Here is a 16,921-nt window from a genome sequence, read left to right as displayed (position 1 = left end):
CCAAGTAGTAGCCCGCTGATAGAGATTCTGGGTTGTAGCCCGATGGACAAAGGGTGGTAGCTTTTGCTCCCCATGATTCTTCTTCTTTAGATTTGAGAATGTTTCAACAGATAGAGTTGAGCATATTTGTACACATGATGACAGGATGACACATTGATCGATGGATAAGTTTTACAAGTGGAATTCTCCCTAGTTGAGAGGGAGTGTTAAAAATATGCAACTGCAGTCAAATTCCACTTTGGACTACTCATTTGATGGAGATGATGATGGCATTGAATTCCTCTTTTTGAGAGGACCAAAATCGACCTAAAGATCACCTCGTTCGGACAAGCAGAAGTTGGTTTTTGATTTTGTGCACCCACTCATGGATATTGGATTAGGTCGGCTTCACTCTCATACAGGTCAGCCTCAACATCAAATGGACATTGTTGGACACCCCTAGAAGCCTATAAATACAAGTGACCTAGAAGCTCATTTGGACATCACAACATCAAGCATCTTCTTCTCTTCTATCTGATTTGGTTTGACACATTGGCAAAGGAAAAGGTTGTACGGAGGTCCGAAGTCTCAGATCTGAAGCTCGCAAAAAATTAGGGTTTTTGTTCTAAACATTGGCACAGAACTGGGAACCTGGACGCACACATCCTATGGTCAAGACAACGTCCAAGATGCTACAGGCACGCATGCTAACCTGAAGGGAGCTGTTAAAATTTGCGTACCAGACGACAAGTGGTTCCCTAAGGCTTTGATCTTTGGCCTAGGGAAAAGTGTCCAAATTTATCTTTACTTTTCTCCTAAAGTGACTTTATAAGTGGTAAAGTTACATTCTAATTTAAAGGTGACTTTATTAAAGTCAATGAAGAATTAGAAAGTGAAAAAGTGACTATGGAAATAAAAGGCTAAGTGGGTCTTTATTTAAGTGGGTGAGTTAAAAAATATAAAGTGAAAATTAAATGCACATTTATTTTCATCACTAAATCTAAATGAATCTCAGCGATTAGATCTCAGGGTAACCCAAAAGGTCATTTAGAAAATAAAAGGAGAAGAGAAGAGGAAAAGATCATTCATTCTTTCATGAGCATTTGAGAGAGATAAGAGAGAGCAAAGAGAAAACTTTTGAGTAGTGAGGAAGTGAGAGAGTAGCAAGAAGACATTTCAGCGAATCTGGGCAGCAGCATTTATTGGCACACATCCCAAGGCAAAATTGTATAGCAGGAGAAAGGCATAGGTATCGAGAAAGAGGGGCAGCACAAAAATCGAAGAAGAGGGACAGCAATAAGGGCACAAATTTCGAGGCAGATTTGGGCACAAATTTAGAGGCAACCGTACTGCTGAACTCTGTACAGTCCGTACAGCAATTTCTTGGCAATTTTCTCGAGGCATGTCATACAACATTTAATGTTGTTTTATTGCTGGAAAAAATTCTGTTTTTGCTATTTTCTAATTGGCACGATTTTCAAGGCGGAGTTCAAGCATGAAAATCGAGATAAGTTGTAATTTGTGGTTACTGAAATTTTTACTGTGTATTTCAGTTTCTCTATAAAAGCATTTTCAGAAATAAATATGAGCTCTCAAACTAGTTTTCCCCAAGAGTTGTAGAGGGTTTTTCCACGGTCACATTGACCAAAAATCACTGTGTTATTTTCTATGTGGCTATCATAATTTTGCTATGTTTTATTTCTGCAATTTCAGCAGTTGTGAAATCTCTAAATTTGTGTTTTCAGAAAAATATTGTCATTTTCAGATTTTAGAATTTTTATCATGCTTGGATTTAAAACTAAATGCATGGAGTGATAAGGAAAACTGATAATCGGAGTGGGGGTTGAAATTTCTTCATGGTATCAGAGCTTGGTTGGCTGAAAAGTGTAGTTTGGGACAACAAAGTGAAAATTACAGCAAGTTGATTTTTACACAGAAAACAAAAACCTTTACCACAAATTTGAAAATTTCAGTTTGGTAGGAGAGTGAAACATGTCTTTGGGTTTGAGTGTTGAAGACAGGTTGGATGGGCAGAACAACTATGGTGCATGGAAGGAGAGAGTCCAGAGCTCCAGAGCATCTTTGAGGAAGCAGAAGTCTGGGGCATTATGGTACATACCACACAAAACCCAGTAGTAGTATCTGCTAACCCTGTACAGTTGGCAGAGTTTAACAAAAAGAACGCTAAGGCAAAAAGATTGATTCTGGAAGGAATCAAAGACCATGTCATTCCTCATGTGAGAGGAAAGACTTATGCACATGAGATGTGGACAGTCTTTACTAGAACTCAAATGAAAACAGAAAAATGGTCCTAAAGGAGAAACTGAAGGCCATTAAAATGGCTAAGACTAACAGTGCTACAACATACCTCACAAAGATCACTTCAGTGAGAGATGAGTTGGTAGCCGTAGGTGAGATCATTGCACCCATTGAGTTGGTGAGGATTGCTTTGAATGGTCTTCCCAAGACTTGGGAGAATTTTGTGGATGGCATTGTTGCACGGGAAAACCTTCCCGATTGGGAGAGGTTGTGGGATGATTGCATTCAGAATGAGATCAAAAAGAACCATCTTGGGGCAGCCAAACAGGTGGAGGAGGATAACAATGTGGCATTGTTAGCAAGAGGCAAGAATGGCAGAACAAAGAAGCAAGCTTCCAACAGTGGAGGCAAAGGCAAAGGTAAAGGCAAGCAACAAAACAAGGAGGACTATTCCAAAGTCAAATGTTGGAATTGTCAAAAGTTGGGACACTATGCTGTTGTGTGTCTAGAGAAGAAGAACAAGAAAGGGAAAGACAAACCCATGGCAGCTTCTGCAGAGATAGAGAGCTTCTCAGAGAGCTTTGATCAGGAGTTTGGGTTCATAGCTTGTGAGGCCACTAGTGCAGGATCACCTGCCATACAGGTTCAGAGGGAGTTTGCATTCCCTGCTACTAGCAGAGCATCTTCTAGCATTTGGTATGTTGACAGTGGCGCTTCCCGCCACATGACAGTAGTCAGAGAATACTTCTCAAAGCTTTCAGAGGGTCATACTGATATGGAGGTAGTACTTGGTGATGACGGCGTTGTTAAAGCAGTTGGTGTGGGGACATTGACATTTGATAGGGGACCCAAACCTCCCTTGAAAGTGTCAGATGTTCTATATGTGCCTGGAATGAAGAACCTGATATCCGTCTCAGCACTTGAGGACAGAGGGTATGATGTGTTGTTCAGGAGAGGGCAAGTGCTTATATATCCTAGGGGAACTCTAGCTTCTTTAGCTAGAGAGATTGGTGTGCGCCATGCCAAGGTGTACAAGTTCTCATTCCAGCCCCTGATGGCATTGAGTAGCAACAGTCGAGACAAGGCCAACAGCAGATCTAGCAGTTCAGAGTTGTGTGAGATTTGGCACCGCAGGATGGGGCACATGTATCATGGGGCCATGAGTACATTGCAAGAGATCACCACTGGTGTGCCAGATTTCAATTCTGATCACCTTAATGTATGCAGAGGATGTGCTATGGGGAAGTTTGCTAGATCCCCTTTTCTCAATAGTGACAGCAGAGCGACCGGGATCCTTGTCTTGATTCATACCGATGTGAGTGGTCGGATGTATCATGTATCCTTGAGTGGCTGAGTACTATGTTTTATTCATTGATGACCACTCCAGAAGCCCTAGATTTATTTCTTGAAGACCAAGAGTGAGGTCTTCAAGCGGTTTCAAGAGTTCAAAGCTCTTGTGGAGACCCAGACAGGTAGGAAGATCAAGGTCCTCAGGTCGGACAATGGAGAGGAGTATACCCTTGGTGAGTTTGTTGATTTTTGTGCTGAGGCAGGAATTAGAAGGGAGTTCACAGTTCCTTACTACCGCCAGCAGAATGGGGTTGCGGAGAGGAAGAACAGATCTATTGCAGGGGCTGCCAAAGCCATGCTTCATGATCAAGGGTTACCTTTATTTTTGTGGGCAGAAGCCTACAACATTGTTGTGTACTTGCAGAACAGGAGTCCACATCGTGCCTTGGGGAATGTGACTCCGGAGGAGGCTTTTTCTGGGAAGAAGCTTGATGTTGGGCACTTTCGTATCTTTGGGTGCCTTACATATTCCTATGTCCCCAAAGAGAACAGGACCAAGCTAAAGCCCACTGCAGACAAGGGCATCTTTGTGGGTTATAGCGAGACCTCGAAAGCTTATCGAATTTATATTCCTGCGTAAATGAAAGTGGTTGTCAGGCGGGATGTGAAGTTCGAGGAGGAGAGAGCTTTCAGGAGGTCACGGGAGTTAGAGTATCCAGAGTCACCAGACCCTCGAGAGCAGTTGAGTCAGTCACAGGGATCCAGTGGTCAGGGATCAGGAGGTACATCGATTACAATGTCAGGTCCATCAGTGAGCAGTGGCTCTCAGAGTCAGGTGGGTGGTTCTTCGGGCAGCATGCAGGGCAATCCGCAGAGCAGTTCACAGGGTAGTCCACTAATGGACAATTCGCAGGCCTTCAAGAGTTCAGGCTTCTGATGATGATGAGGATTCTTTCACTCCGGTGGGAGAAGTATGCTCAGGGAAGAGGAAGCCCAAGTGGCTTCAAGATACCTTGCGCGAGGCCACATCAGTTGCTGGGCCAAAGAGACAGGTTAGAGAGAGTAAACCACCTGAGCAATTCTATAGTTACATGGCATTGGTAACAAGCATTGTGGACTTCGAGCCTTCTAGTTATGAGGAGGCAGCCAGCCAGTAGGTCTGGAGAGAGGCCATGATGGATGAGTATTCTTCTATTATGAAGAACAATGTTTGGGAGGTAGTGCCGAGGCCTGAAGGTAAATCAGTTGTTACTTCTAGATGGCTCTACAAGATAAAGCATACTGCAGATGGCAGCATCCAGAAGTTCAAGGTTCAATTTGTGGCGAGAGGGTTCTATAAGGCTCAATTTGTGGCTTCAAGATACCTTGCGCGAGGCCACATCAGTTGTTGGGCCAAAGAGACAGGTTAGAGAGAGTAAACCACCTGAGCGGTTCTATAGTTACATGGCATTGTTAACAAGCATTGTGGACTCCGAGCCTTCTAGTTATGAGGAGGCAACTAACCAGTAGGTCTGGAGAGAGGCCATGATGGATGAGTATTCTTCTATTATGAAGAACGATGTTTGGGAGGTCATGTCGAGGCCTGAAGGTAAATCAGTGGTTACTTCTAGATGGCTCTACAAGATAAAGCATGCTGCAGATGGCAGCATCGAGAAGTTCAAGGCTCAATTTGTGGCGAGAGGGTTCTCACAGGTAGAGGGAGTTGACTATGAGGAGACCTTCGCTCCCATAGCTCGGTATACATCTATTCACTCCATTATATCAATTGCAGCAGAGATGGGTTGGAAGATCCACCAGATGGATGTGAAGACCGCATTTCTCAATGGCTTCATTCAATAGGAGGTTTATATTGAGCAGTCGCAGGGCTTTAAGGTGCATGGGAAGGAGTCCCATGTATGCAGATTGAAAAAGGCACTCTATGGCCTAAAGCAAGCTCCTAAAGCCTGGTACTCGAGGATTGATACATACTTGCAGCAGTTGGATTTCACAAAGAGTGAGGCTGATCCGAACCTATACTTCATTGTGGTGGGTGAGGAGCCTCTCATTCTGGTGTTGTATGTTGATGAATTGATCATCACTGGTGCAGAGAGACTCGTTGAGGGTTGCAAGAGAGATCTTGCTTCAGAGTTTGAGATGAAGAATATCAGCTTGATGCATTATTTTCTGGGATTGGAGGTGTGGCAGGAGGAGGGGCATTTCTTCCTAGGACAAGGGAAGTACATTGTGGATATTCTTAGCAGATTTCACATGGAGGACTGCAAACCCATGCCTACAACTATGATCACTAACTGGAAGAAGCTTCACGCTTCTGATTCTGAGTTGGTGGATCCTACTCTCTACAGACAGATGATTGGTAAATTGATGTATTTGGTCAACATTCGACCAAATATATGTTTTGCAATTAACACTATGAGTCAGTTCATGTGTGAGCCCAAGAGAGTGCACTGGGTGGCTGCAAAACACATTCTTCGTTACTTGCAGGACACTGTGGATTTTGGTCTGGATTATAGACAGGGTGATGGAGTGAGACTGGAAGGGTACACGGATTCGGATTGGGCAGTTTGTGCTTCAGATAGGAAGAGTACTTCCGGGTGCTATTTTGGGTTGGGTTCGGAAGTTGTGTCCTGGATCAGCCGGAAACAACAGTCAGTTGCATTGAGCTCAGTTGAGACAAAGTATATGGTTGCTAATTTGGCTAGTTGTGAGGCCATATGGCTTCGCAAGATGTTGTTTGGTCTATTTGGTCAAGCATTAAGACCTTCAGTAATTTACTGTGATAACCAGAGTTGTATAAAACTCACGGAGAATCCAGTTTTTCATGACAAGTCAAAGCATATTGAGATCAAGTATCGCTTCATTAGAGACTATGTCCAAAAGGGAGTTGTCAAGCTTGAGTACATTTCCACAAATGAGCAGGTAGCGGACATTTTCACCAAAGCCTAAGCCTTACCACGGGGCAAGCATGTCTACTTCAGAGACAAGATGGGAATGGTGAGGAACACTTTCCTCCGTAAGAGGACAAGTGGTTCCCTAAGGCTTTGATCTTTGGCCTAGGGAAAAGTGTCCAAATTTATTTTTTACTTTTCTCCTAAAGTGACTTTATAAGTGGTAAAGTCAACTTAATTTAAAAGTGACTTTATAAATGGTAAAGGTACATTCTAATTTAAAAGTGACTTTATAAGGGGTAAAGTTACATTCCAATTTAAAGGTGACTTTATTAAAGTCAATGAAGAATTAGAAAGCGAAAAAGTGACTATGGAAATAAAAGGCTAAGTGGGTCTTTATTTAAATGGGTGAGTTAAAAAATAGAAAGTGAGAATTAAATGCACATTTATTCTCATCCCTAGATTTAGATGAATCTCAGCCATTAGATCTTAGGATAACCCAAAAGGTCATTTAGAGAATAAAAGAAAAAGAGAGGAGGAAAAAATCATTCATTCTTTCATGAGCATTTGAGAGAAAGAGTAGAGAGAGCAAGGAGAAAATTTCTGAGCAGTGAAGAAGTGAAGGAGAGTAGCAAGAAGACATTTCAGCAAATCTGGGCAGTAGCACTTATTGGCATGCATCCCAAGGCAAAATCATACAGCAGGAGGAAGGCACGGATATCGAGGAAGAGGACAGCACAGAAATCAAGGAAGAGGGACATCAGCAAGGGCATGAATTTCGAGGCAACCATACTGTTGAAATCCGTATAGTCCATACAGTCCATACAGCAAGTTTTGTGCACATTTTTCAAGGCAGGTCATACAACATTTAATGCTATTTTATTGCTAGAAAATTTTATGTTTTGGTTGTTTGCTGATTGGCACGATTTTCAAGGCAAAGTTCAAGCACGAAAATCGAGATAAGTCGTAATTTGTGGTTGCTGGAATTTTTACTATGTATTTCAGTTTCTCTGTAAAAGCATTTTCAGAAATCAAGAAGAGCTCTCAAACTGGTTTTCCCCAAGAGTTGTAGGGGGTTTTTCCGGGGTCACATTGACCAAAAATCACTGTGTTATTTTCTCTGTGTGGCTGTCATAATTTTGCTATGTTTTATTTCTGCAATTTCAGCAGTTGTGAAATCTCTAAATTTGTGTTTTCAGAAAAATATTGTCATTTCCAGATTTTAGATTTTTTATCATGCTTGGATTTGAAACTAAATGCACAGAGTGATAAGGAAAATTGATAACCGGAGTGGGGGTTGAAATTTCTTCAAGAGCATCCAAGGGTTTGACTACAGTTGACCATCATCCGAAGTTTTTTACCACTATCTGAACTCTAAATCAAGTTGTCTCTGATTTATTCTGCCACTGTAAACTAGTTTCTGAAGTTGTTGGGTTGTATTGTTGAACATATTGTATTGGGCTCATTGTACTCTCTACTGAACATTTTATGACAATCTAATAAAGAAAGAATTTCAAAGGGTTTTCCCCCTAGTGAGGTTTTTCCCTGGTCTTTGACCAAAACTAGTGTCTCTTGTTGCTATGCTGATTCTCTTCTTTGTCATTGCATATATTTTTCTATCTTCAGTTACTGTTGATGAATAGAAAGACTAATTGTAATATTGCTAATTGAAGCTTGGAATTGGGCTAAAGTAATTGATACAACATAGAACAATTTGAAAAATTAACAAGACCAAGATAGGGGAGCAACATCTCCAACCCTATTGGTAACAGATAGGGGTGATACCCTATTGTCTAGATATCCCTCAACCCCAGGAGCCCTCCATCTCAATTCCACACCCTGGGAGCTCAAACAGGGGGGAAGAGTTGGCTTAGTGTCCTCGATCAATGATGCTCTCTGTAGATCAACAACATATCATCGTGCTCATATATAATCATCATGTCTCAATAACAGTTGTCTCTCGTTCATACCGAACATCAAATCAAATATTACATAAGAACAAAAAAAAATATACATATATATATATCACAAAAAGGATAACATAGTCGTCCTCCCTCTCACGGAGGTGCCCACCACAAGCCTAAGCCTGCGTATCTCAGTCCCAGCTATATACAGGATTCTTTACCAATCGGATACCACTTTTTGTCGTCCATTGTATCCATGTCATATCCAGAACCTAACATATCTCCAAAGAGCTTCTTGATCCTGCCTCACAGCTAGCCATGCTAGAAACATCATACTCAACCTCGATCGTGCTTAAAGCTACGAACTTCTCATCCAAAACATCATGGCAGATCTCATACTAAGGCAGCACCCAAATGTGCTTATCTCATCAACAAAGATCCCAAACAACATCAATACATCCATGCAGTCACATATCATAGGAAGAATGTCTCAGACCAAAAAATTGATAGTCCCATGCAGATATCTCGAAGGGTGCTCGGTGGCAACTCAATGTGTATGAAGCAGTTCAATTATGAATTCACTTAGGTTCTATGCACAACATATATATATACAGATGGGTGTTCAAACGGAACATCAATGCTTCAATCAACTGTCAGTTGCCAAGTCAAGTTCAACATTATCTCTTCATAATTTCTTGAAATTCAATTGGTGTGTCCAAGGATTTGTATTTCCATTTTCCAAAAATTCAACTGCTTCATGATATAGATTTTTTTTCAAACTTCATAAAGTAATTCAACATGCCATGATTCTTAATTTTGAGCTTCATAAGCCAACTCCCTGTTGCTTTGATCATCAGAGGCTCATTACCTGTCAAGAGTAGACCATCAATGTATAAAACCAAATCATACCTTGGACCACTTTTAAAGTAGAGGTTTGGATCGACACATCTTGGCTTCACCAGGTAACTATCAATGCGGACATACCAAGCTCGGGGAGCTTGCTTCATACAATGCTTTTTGTAAACATAACACTTTACCAAACCAATATGCTCAGCCTTACATAAATTAATATTGTGCAATCAAATCAACTAAGTAAGCTTATTAAACCCTTAGATGTCAGATCAAAAACTAAAATCAAAATCATCTCTATCACTGTAACAAATTCTTTGGACCAAGTGACAGGTAGAGCTCATATCCAAATATCAAGTTACAAAAACTTTTTATTTACCAAGCACTATCCAATCAAACTTTATCAAGCCATACTCATGATCATAGCATGAGTCATTACTGCTACTAAATATGAATGGATACTTCAGGGACAAGTCATATAGGTTTCATCCACTCATTTTGGGATTACTTCAAACTGAATCACAATTGTTTATACTTCAGTCAATGTGCCAAAGACAATGAGGCCAATACAAAACCATTATTGAATGTTAATATTAGTCACTATGCCCATATAGCATTGTTGTCAAGGCAAATCATCAGTTGTCAAATCAAATCATTAGTCATCAGGTCAAAACCCAAAATTTGCTATCACGATGAGATATACAGCCCAAAACATGTCTCACCATCAAGTCAAAGTTCTAAATCATTATCAAGCATCATGTCAAAACTCCAAACACTGCTTATTTATATCAATCGGCCAAATCTAGTCAAACCCTTGCAATTTTTATTAAATATTGTCATACACTAGCTTCAATGGTTAAAGCAGAATGACATATTGATATGCATATTCTGGTCACCTACAAACACAATTTTAGTCAACATATTCACATTATAGTAAGTCAAACATTCAAACTTCCCTACTCATATAACTTTCTATTGTCTGCTCCATGTTTGTAGCACTGACATCCTTCAGGTGAACTTCTAATTTCATGCACAAAACTTCACTTTTGTGTCCTACAAGCATAACCGCACCCATAGGCCTTCTTTCGTGCGGTTGAGAGGCTACAGTTGCACCCTTAGGCTTGCTTTCGTGCGGTTGAGGCTTAGAGTAAGGAAAACTCTTTCTTCTTAGACCAAAACTTTGCTGCAAACCAACAATATCAGATATTTGTCTATTCATGTCCATAAATCTTACTTCAACAATAAAGAATCTTCTATACATATAATGCAAATGATAATAGGAGTAAGGATCTTATGGAGAGATTCTCCCTCTGAATGGGAAGCCACTTCAGTCATCTTCATTCAAGTCATCAACCTGTCTATAATATTGTCATGCATCAGCAAATCTGTTAGATCATAAAGTCAGACTATATCACATATTTATCATGGTCATATATGTTAGCATTAGCTACTTCACCATTACATCATGACATCAATCTTTCATCAAGGGTTAGTATCAAATAGCTAATAGGAGCATACTTCAAGAATCATGATCACAACATTACTTCTTTGTCACATAAATCAATCCATCAAGTCAGGGTATTCAATTTTATCATATGTCATAACTACTAAGCTCATCAAAACTTAACCACGGTCAACAAGAATATCATGAATATCAATCTCATTGTTACACTTCTATCATCATGGTTATCATGCTCATCACACTCATTAATAATAGAGTCAAGTTTCCATATATAAGAATCAATGTGCTAGCCTTCTTTGTGGGATCAGGAAATCCATCATGTCTAAAATGAAATATGCTTGCCAAATATCAAGAATACCAATAAATCAAAAATCAATGTTCTATGTAGCTCTACCATGACTTAATAGAATGTAAGTTACTTGCTCAAAACTAAATGCATCATCTCATCATGAGTACCATGAATCAAACTTTCATATGCATGAGCCATTTGTGAAGGTGATATACTCATCATGTCTTAGGGTTTACCTTGCCATCCAATATTGTAGTTGAGACATAACATTGAACCAATACACCATACATACCTTGCATTATTCAGATACCTGTGCACCTCCTTATTTGGCATTGGTAGCAGCAACATTTAATCAGCTTCTTTATCATGGGTAGTTGTAGGTCTTCACTTCCTGCACCAGCCACCTTTCCTACATCTCAGATGATCCTCCAAAAGTATCCACTTATCATATCTCATAAAGAAGTTAGAGGTATCCAAATACTCACATATACATGTAGGAAGTATAAGTAATAATCAAAACAATAATCAGATCAATAAGTCTAAACAAAAGTAAAGACATAACAGAGCATCATAAATCGAAAAGTACTTATCTTCAATGAGAGGTGATCATCTCCCTCTTGAACCAGCCTTCAAGAGCCATCACTATCCATTGTCCATATAACAATGTTGCCTTCAATATTTCAACCAACTTTATCAGCAACCAAGCCTAATAGAAACTATCCCATCTAGGGCTTCATCAAATCTAACACAAGTGCTTGAACATCTTCACATTAGTCATGCTAGGGTTTCTAAATTGCATATCTCAAATATTTGCCATAAACCAGGGTTTCTTCCAAACCCTAACCTCATAGTATCCATCAAACCTTAATAACCAAATTGCCTAGAGTTTCCTTCAAACCCTAGAATTATTTTAGGTCTCCTCCATCCTCTCTTGCTTCCATCAATGGTGTCATCATAGGGGTGATCTCCATGACTTTTCTTCAACCCAACTCTGATACCATGTTAATTTTCTTAGGGCTATATTGTTCTTTGCTTTGATAATTGCATTTCTTCATTTACACATTAAATTCACCCCATAACATCATAACATTATTCAAATTTACATCATTATTCAACAACATATGCAACTATGTAGAAAGAACAATATCATCATCATTAATGCAACAGAACATAAAGGAACAATAGAAGAAAAGCATCCACACATAGAAAAACTAGGATTGGTTAGAGACCAAGGCAAAATCCACTATGGGGAAAAACCTTTCAAATTCTTCTTCTTATTAGATTGTCATTGAATGATTCAGCAAAAGAGAGTGCAATGATCCATATCTTCATCCATACAATTGTAGGTTTTAAACCTGTACAGAAATTACCTACAAACGAATTCTTAAAACAGAAAAAATAAACAATGGCGAGAACAGAAAACAAATATACACAGAGATTTTCCCTTGATCCCAAAACCGGGACTACCAGATTGATTTTTCATTATATTCCTTTCAACGTTAAAATACACACACACACACACATATATATGCATGCTGAAGCATTCATAACCCCAATCCATTAACCCTAGATTAGAACATAACCACAGTTCTCTTGACCAGATCTACAAAATACCATGGGCAGAAAACCATCATGCCCAAAACCATGGGTAGGTCCGCCCACCATATTTGGGTCTGTCCCCCATCCTTGGGTCTGCATAAAATGAATAAAAAAAAAATATCTTGGGGCGTTGCCTCGAATCCTGTGCAGGGGGGCTAGCTGCCCCTCCTGTGACCCTCCCGCTGCACCTAGCACAACGTACAGCACGTGTAACTAGTAGTGGAAAGAATATAACACACACCCAACAACAACTATCCAGCAAAACAATGTTAATACTCAAGACCCTACATGAGAAGCCTGAAATCAACTGTCACTATCTGCGGTCAAAACAATATCCATGAGATGAACCCAACAATGTTAATACTCACGACCCTACATGAGAAGCCTGAAATCAACTGTCACTATCTGCGGTCAACTGTCGAACCTTGTGGTTAACAAGCGAAAACTTCGGTCAACAGAAAAATGCAACTTTAGGTCCCAGTCACAGGGAGGAAGTGGGCATGCGAGCGACTAGGAGCTTCCAATCGCTCCCTTGAGCCTGCAAGCCAGCGACCAATCGAATCTATCCTTTGGTAAGCCTACGACTGAGAAACAAAACCCTAGAAAACACATGCAAGCTTCAGACCCTATAATCTCGAACCTGTGCCAAACACTTTCCGTGAACCTACCTAAAACCTGTGCGAACCAAAACCAAAGAAGAGAATAGAAGAATGCTCCATGATGATGTCCAAATGAGGTTGAGGTCACTTGTATTTATAACCTTCCAAGGGTGTCCAATTTGCTTTAGGGACGACCTGATCAAATATGCACATGTGGGCTTATAATCCAAAAATACATTTTCCCTTGTCCAAATTTGATGATCTTTAGATCGATTTTGGTCCTTTCAAAAAGAGGAATTCAACGCAATCATCATCTCCATCAAATGAGCTGTCCAAAGTGGAATTCAGCCCTAGTTGCCAATTTTAACAAAGTTTCCCTGCATTTTGCCCCAAAAATTGCTTCTTTCACAAGTTTTCCTCCAATTACCCCAATTTACCCAATGTTACCCCAATAACACTGAATAATGGGTTTCCCCCTTTATAAATGACTATAGCCTACAGGGTTGGATAGGCTATTTCATCCTCCCTTGGACAATTTAACTAGAAGAGGACGTGTAGGACATGACACTGTGAGGATTCATGCAATCTTCCCTGCAGACTTCTATGCATCTAATGGTTATCATTTTCTTCAATTTTCCCAAGTAGTTCTCCAGCTATAGACAATGCATTGTTAATGTTAAGTCTACAGGGGTGGTAGGAAATTTTTTGTTTTTATGGACAATTACTTCATCTATTTAGTCCAAAGGGATTGGATGATACAACTTGGATCCAATGGTGGAAAGCAACGAAATTTTCACCATTTGCCAGGGTTCAATTACCATAAAGGCTAGCCTGGAGCCATGGGGGCACCTTGAGGCACTGATCGAACTTGTGATTGCACACAGAGAGATTATACTAAATGTTTTCATGACCCGTGCACACATAAGTGGGTCAAAGCCCACTCCTATGTCCTCCTTTTAAGGAAATTGTCTTTAGCTCCTCTTGTGCATCAGATTCAAGATATTCTCCTGTCTTTTATCTACTTTAAAGCTCATCATATTGACAGGGAACTAAATGGAGATGCTGATATGTCAAAACAAGGTCTTGTGTTGCAGGTGGGCTTGTATGAATTGGTTTGCAAGGAAAAGATTCCGAGCATATCACATCAGAAAAGCCGTGTGACTTTTAAAAGTTGTGCTGCTCTTTACATGTTTTTGGTTTATCATGGTCATCCAATAGTGGTTTTTTAATCAGGTTTTGTCTGTATTAGCTCCTTTTGACAGTTCTAGTGAACTGGGCAGTTATGTATCTTTGTAAAAGGATAATTTTGAATGTACTTAATATCTGAAGCCATTGGCTCATCAGCGAACAGTAATAGGATAGGAATTTTTGAAGAAGTCTGTCCTCATCATTTTGAATATGCTATGCATATAAGGAATGTACCCAAATTTCTACTTGAAATAAAGGTATAATTATTTACTGAGAGAAAAAATATTTATTTCAACTATTTAGCAAAACTATTAATAACTAGCTACACATACTCTGCTGGAAAAACACGACCCATTAGCATTTACAAGACAACTAGTTCCATCCACATACAACCATAATATCACTCAACTCCATTGAAATAGTGTTCATTGCCTAGATAAGATAAGATAATGACCACAAAAAAGTAGATCAGCGGGACTAAAAGAGTACCATCAGTGTAATAAAAAAGGTTAGTGCAAAATCAGCTACTGTAGTTCTAGAGTAGCTCTAGAGTTATTGCACCAGGAGACACATCTGCAGCAGTGGATTCATCAATACTTCATATTTGTGTGTGTGTGAGGGTGTTTATGTGTATGCAATAGTGCACTGAATCTAGACAATGCATTTGGTACATTGAATATAGTTACTACCACAGATCCATCTAAAACTAATTAGCATGCATATCTCCAAATTCCTAAAAATGGCCATTGTATCAACATTAGAATTCGAGGTATGCGACCTGTTACTTTGCAACCCCAAGATACACATCAGACCTAGGTTTAGATGTTCTATGCCAAAGTTATTTGAAATGAGGCATGATTTCAACTTTTGAAAGGGCACCTTTCAAAATTTTAGGGAACGCAGAAAGCTGGATATCTAAGTATTTTAGAAATTGTAAATTAAAAACCCTAAAAAGAATCATAGCTCTTAAGAGTTTTCTGTTTAGGAAAACTTTCGGGTTTTTTGCTGTTTTTCTGCTCTTTTAGGGGTTCATTTATAGACAAACAGGTCAATACGCAGATCCTACTCCATTTGGGAGGCCTTTTATTTTATTTTATTTTCATTTTTCTCTGTCAAAGAAGTCATTTCTGGCATTTTTGGATAGGAAAACATCTCAGAATCTTTTCCGGTAATAAAAAGGCCTTGAAAACGTTTCGGTTTTCGTACTAGTTTTGGTCTCTGAGCAGGAAACCGGGATTGGGAAGGACTTCCCTGTAACCTTGCTCTGGCTAGTGTAACAGTGCTTGTGTGTATGTAATGGTGCATTGAATATGGAAACTACTAAGCAGCGGTATGAATAATAAATGAACCTAACGATAACCACAGACGCAAACCTCCATCGGAATAATGATATGCACCTAATGGTCAACATATCAAATATTGAAACTCAAGAAAACCAACAGTGAATTTCGCAACATCAAGGTTCATATCACACCCAATGTTGGGTTTAGATAGGTCTGTGCGAATGCAATTAACTCTGTATTCTAATTTTAAGTAACCGTGGAACAGGAGAAGCAAGTAGCGAGAATCTAAAGATGAACAATAGAAAAACACTAATCTTCACAAACAAATAGAGAAAAGTAGTCGTGTGTACCTTTTGAATGAAAGGTTGGAGGCTTGCAACTGCAGAATGGATGTAATCTCTGAGGCGAGGGTGGCGAGCCCATTGCACTGGAATATTCACATATCTCCGTCTTTCAAACGCCTCTGCACCCAAACACCCAATTCCAGACATCAAAACTTCAATCTTTTACACATTTACACGCAGCCTTCCCATTGCAACTGAATATAAGTGAATGTGAATATGAAGAACACCTGCAGGGTAGACACCCCGGACGTACACCAAGAAATTGATGGCAACTTCAAGGAATTCTGTTAACGTCCGAATAATAATTTCTGCACGGTGGCAAACCACACAAAGGTGAATATAAAACACCATAATATTACCTTAGAATGCCTTCTAGCCATAAAATAAACCGGTCAGGGATCGAGTTTGAAAGCGGAACTTTACCCTGCGGAAGAGGTTGTTTTGTACGATCCATGCCTTTGAGTGCCTCGGCCAGATTAAAAGCGTAGCCTCACACGCACAAGAAAATCCCTTTAGCAATCCCCATATATATACATATATAATCATCGTATATAAAAACTGACGTCCGTTTTAATCATTGTATAACCAATTTATAAAAGAAGAACATGGAGTCTCCCCAGGCTAAAGGTAGTTTATAGGACAGAAGGCATTGTCATTTAATTTCTGCGTTTGTTTGTTTGTTTTTTTTTTTTTTTTTTTTTAAATGCAATATGATAATGAGGGTTACTAATTTGTTAATAATCTTTTTGCTGAATAAATTATCTTAAGACATTTATATAATTGTTGATCTTTTGGAAGATCTTGTGGAAAGTATTTATTTTCTTATTTTTTTGATAGGGTAAAAAATATACTTTTTCTCCTTAAACTTTTTTGGTATTTTCCAATACCTTGTCTCACAACGGAGTTGATGAGAGTTAGTTCTTAATTGAGCAATAATAATTTTGGCTTTCCATGAGATATTGGCCCCTATGTATGCTTTTTGATGATGATT

The 16,921-nt window shown here is 39.4% G+C and overlaps 1 protein-coding gene across 1 annotated transcript in view; it reads right to left on the bottom strand.

The window, feature by feature from the left end:
- LOC149163371 (DNA polymerase zeta processivity subunit-like) overlaps positions 1-16,491 on the bottom strand; it is a 55,032-nt gene extending 38,541 nt beyond the window's left edge. Inside the window, exons 1-3 of the mRNA XM_089430728.1 lie at positions 16,354-16,491; positions 16,158-16,238; positions 15,937-16,049 (exon numbers count right to left, since the gene is read on the bottom strand). Of these exons, the coding sequence (XP_089286854.1) occupies positions 15,937-16,049; positions 16,158-16,238; positions 16,354-16,384 (225 nt within the window). The 5' untranslated portion in view covers positions 16,385-16,491. The remainder of the gene's footprint in view (positions 1-15,936; positions 16,050-16,157; positions 16,239-16,353) is intronic.
- Between the last annotated feature and the right edge of the window lie 430 nt (positions 16,492-16,921).

This window comes from Pinus tabuliformis, chromosome 5_1 (genome assembly GCF_031772625.1).
Source record: "Pinus tabuliformis cultivar Carrire ecotype Pingquan chromosome 5_1, CPIR1, whole genome shotgun sequence".
NCBI lineage: Eukaryota > Viridiplantae > Streptophyta > Pinopsida > Pinales > Pinaceae > Pinus > Pinus tabuliformis.
Note: the sequence above shows the minus strand (reverse complement) of the source record. Positions and strands in the feature narration are given on the sequence as shown.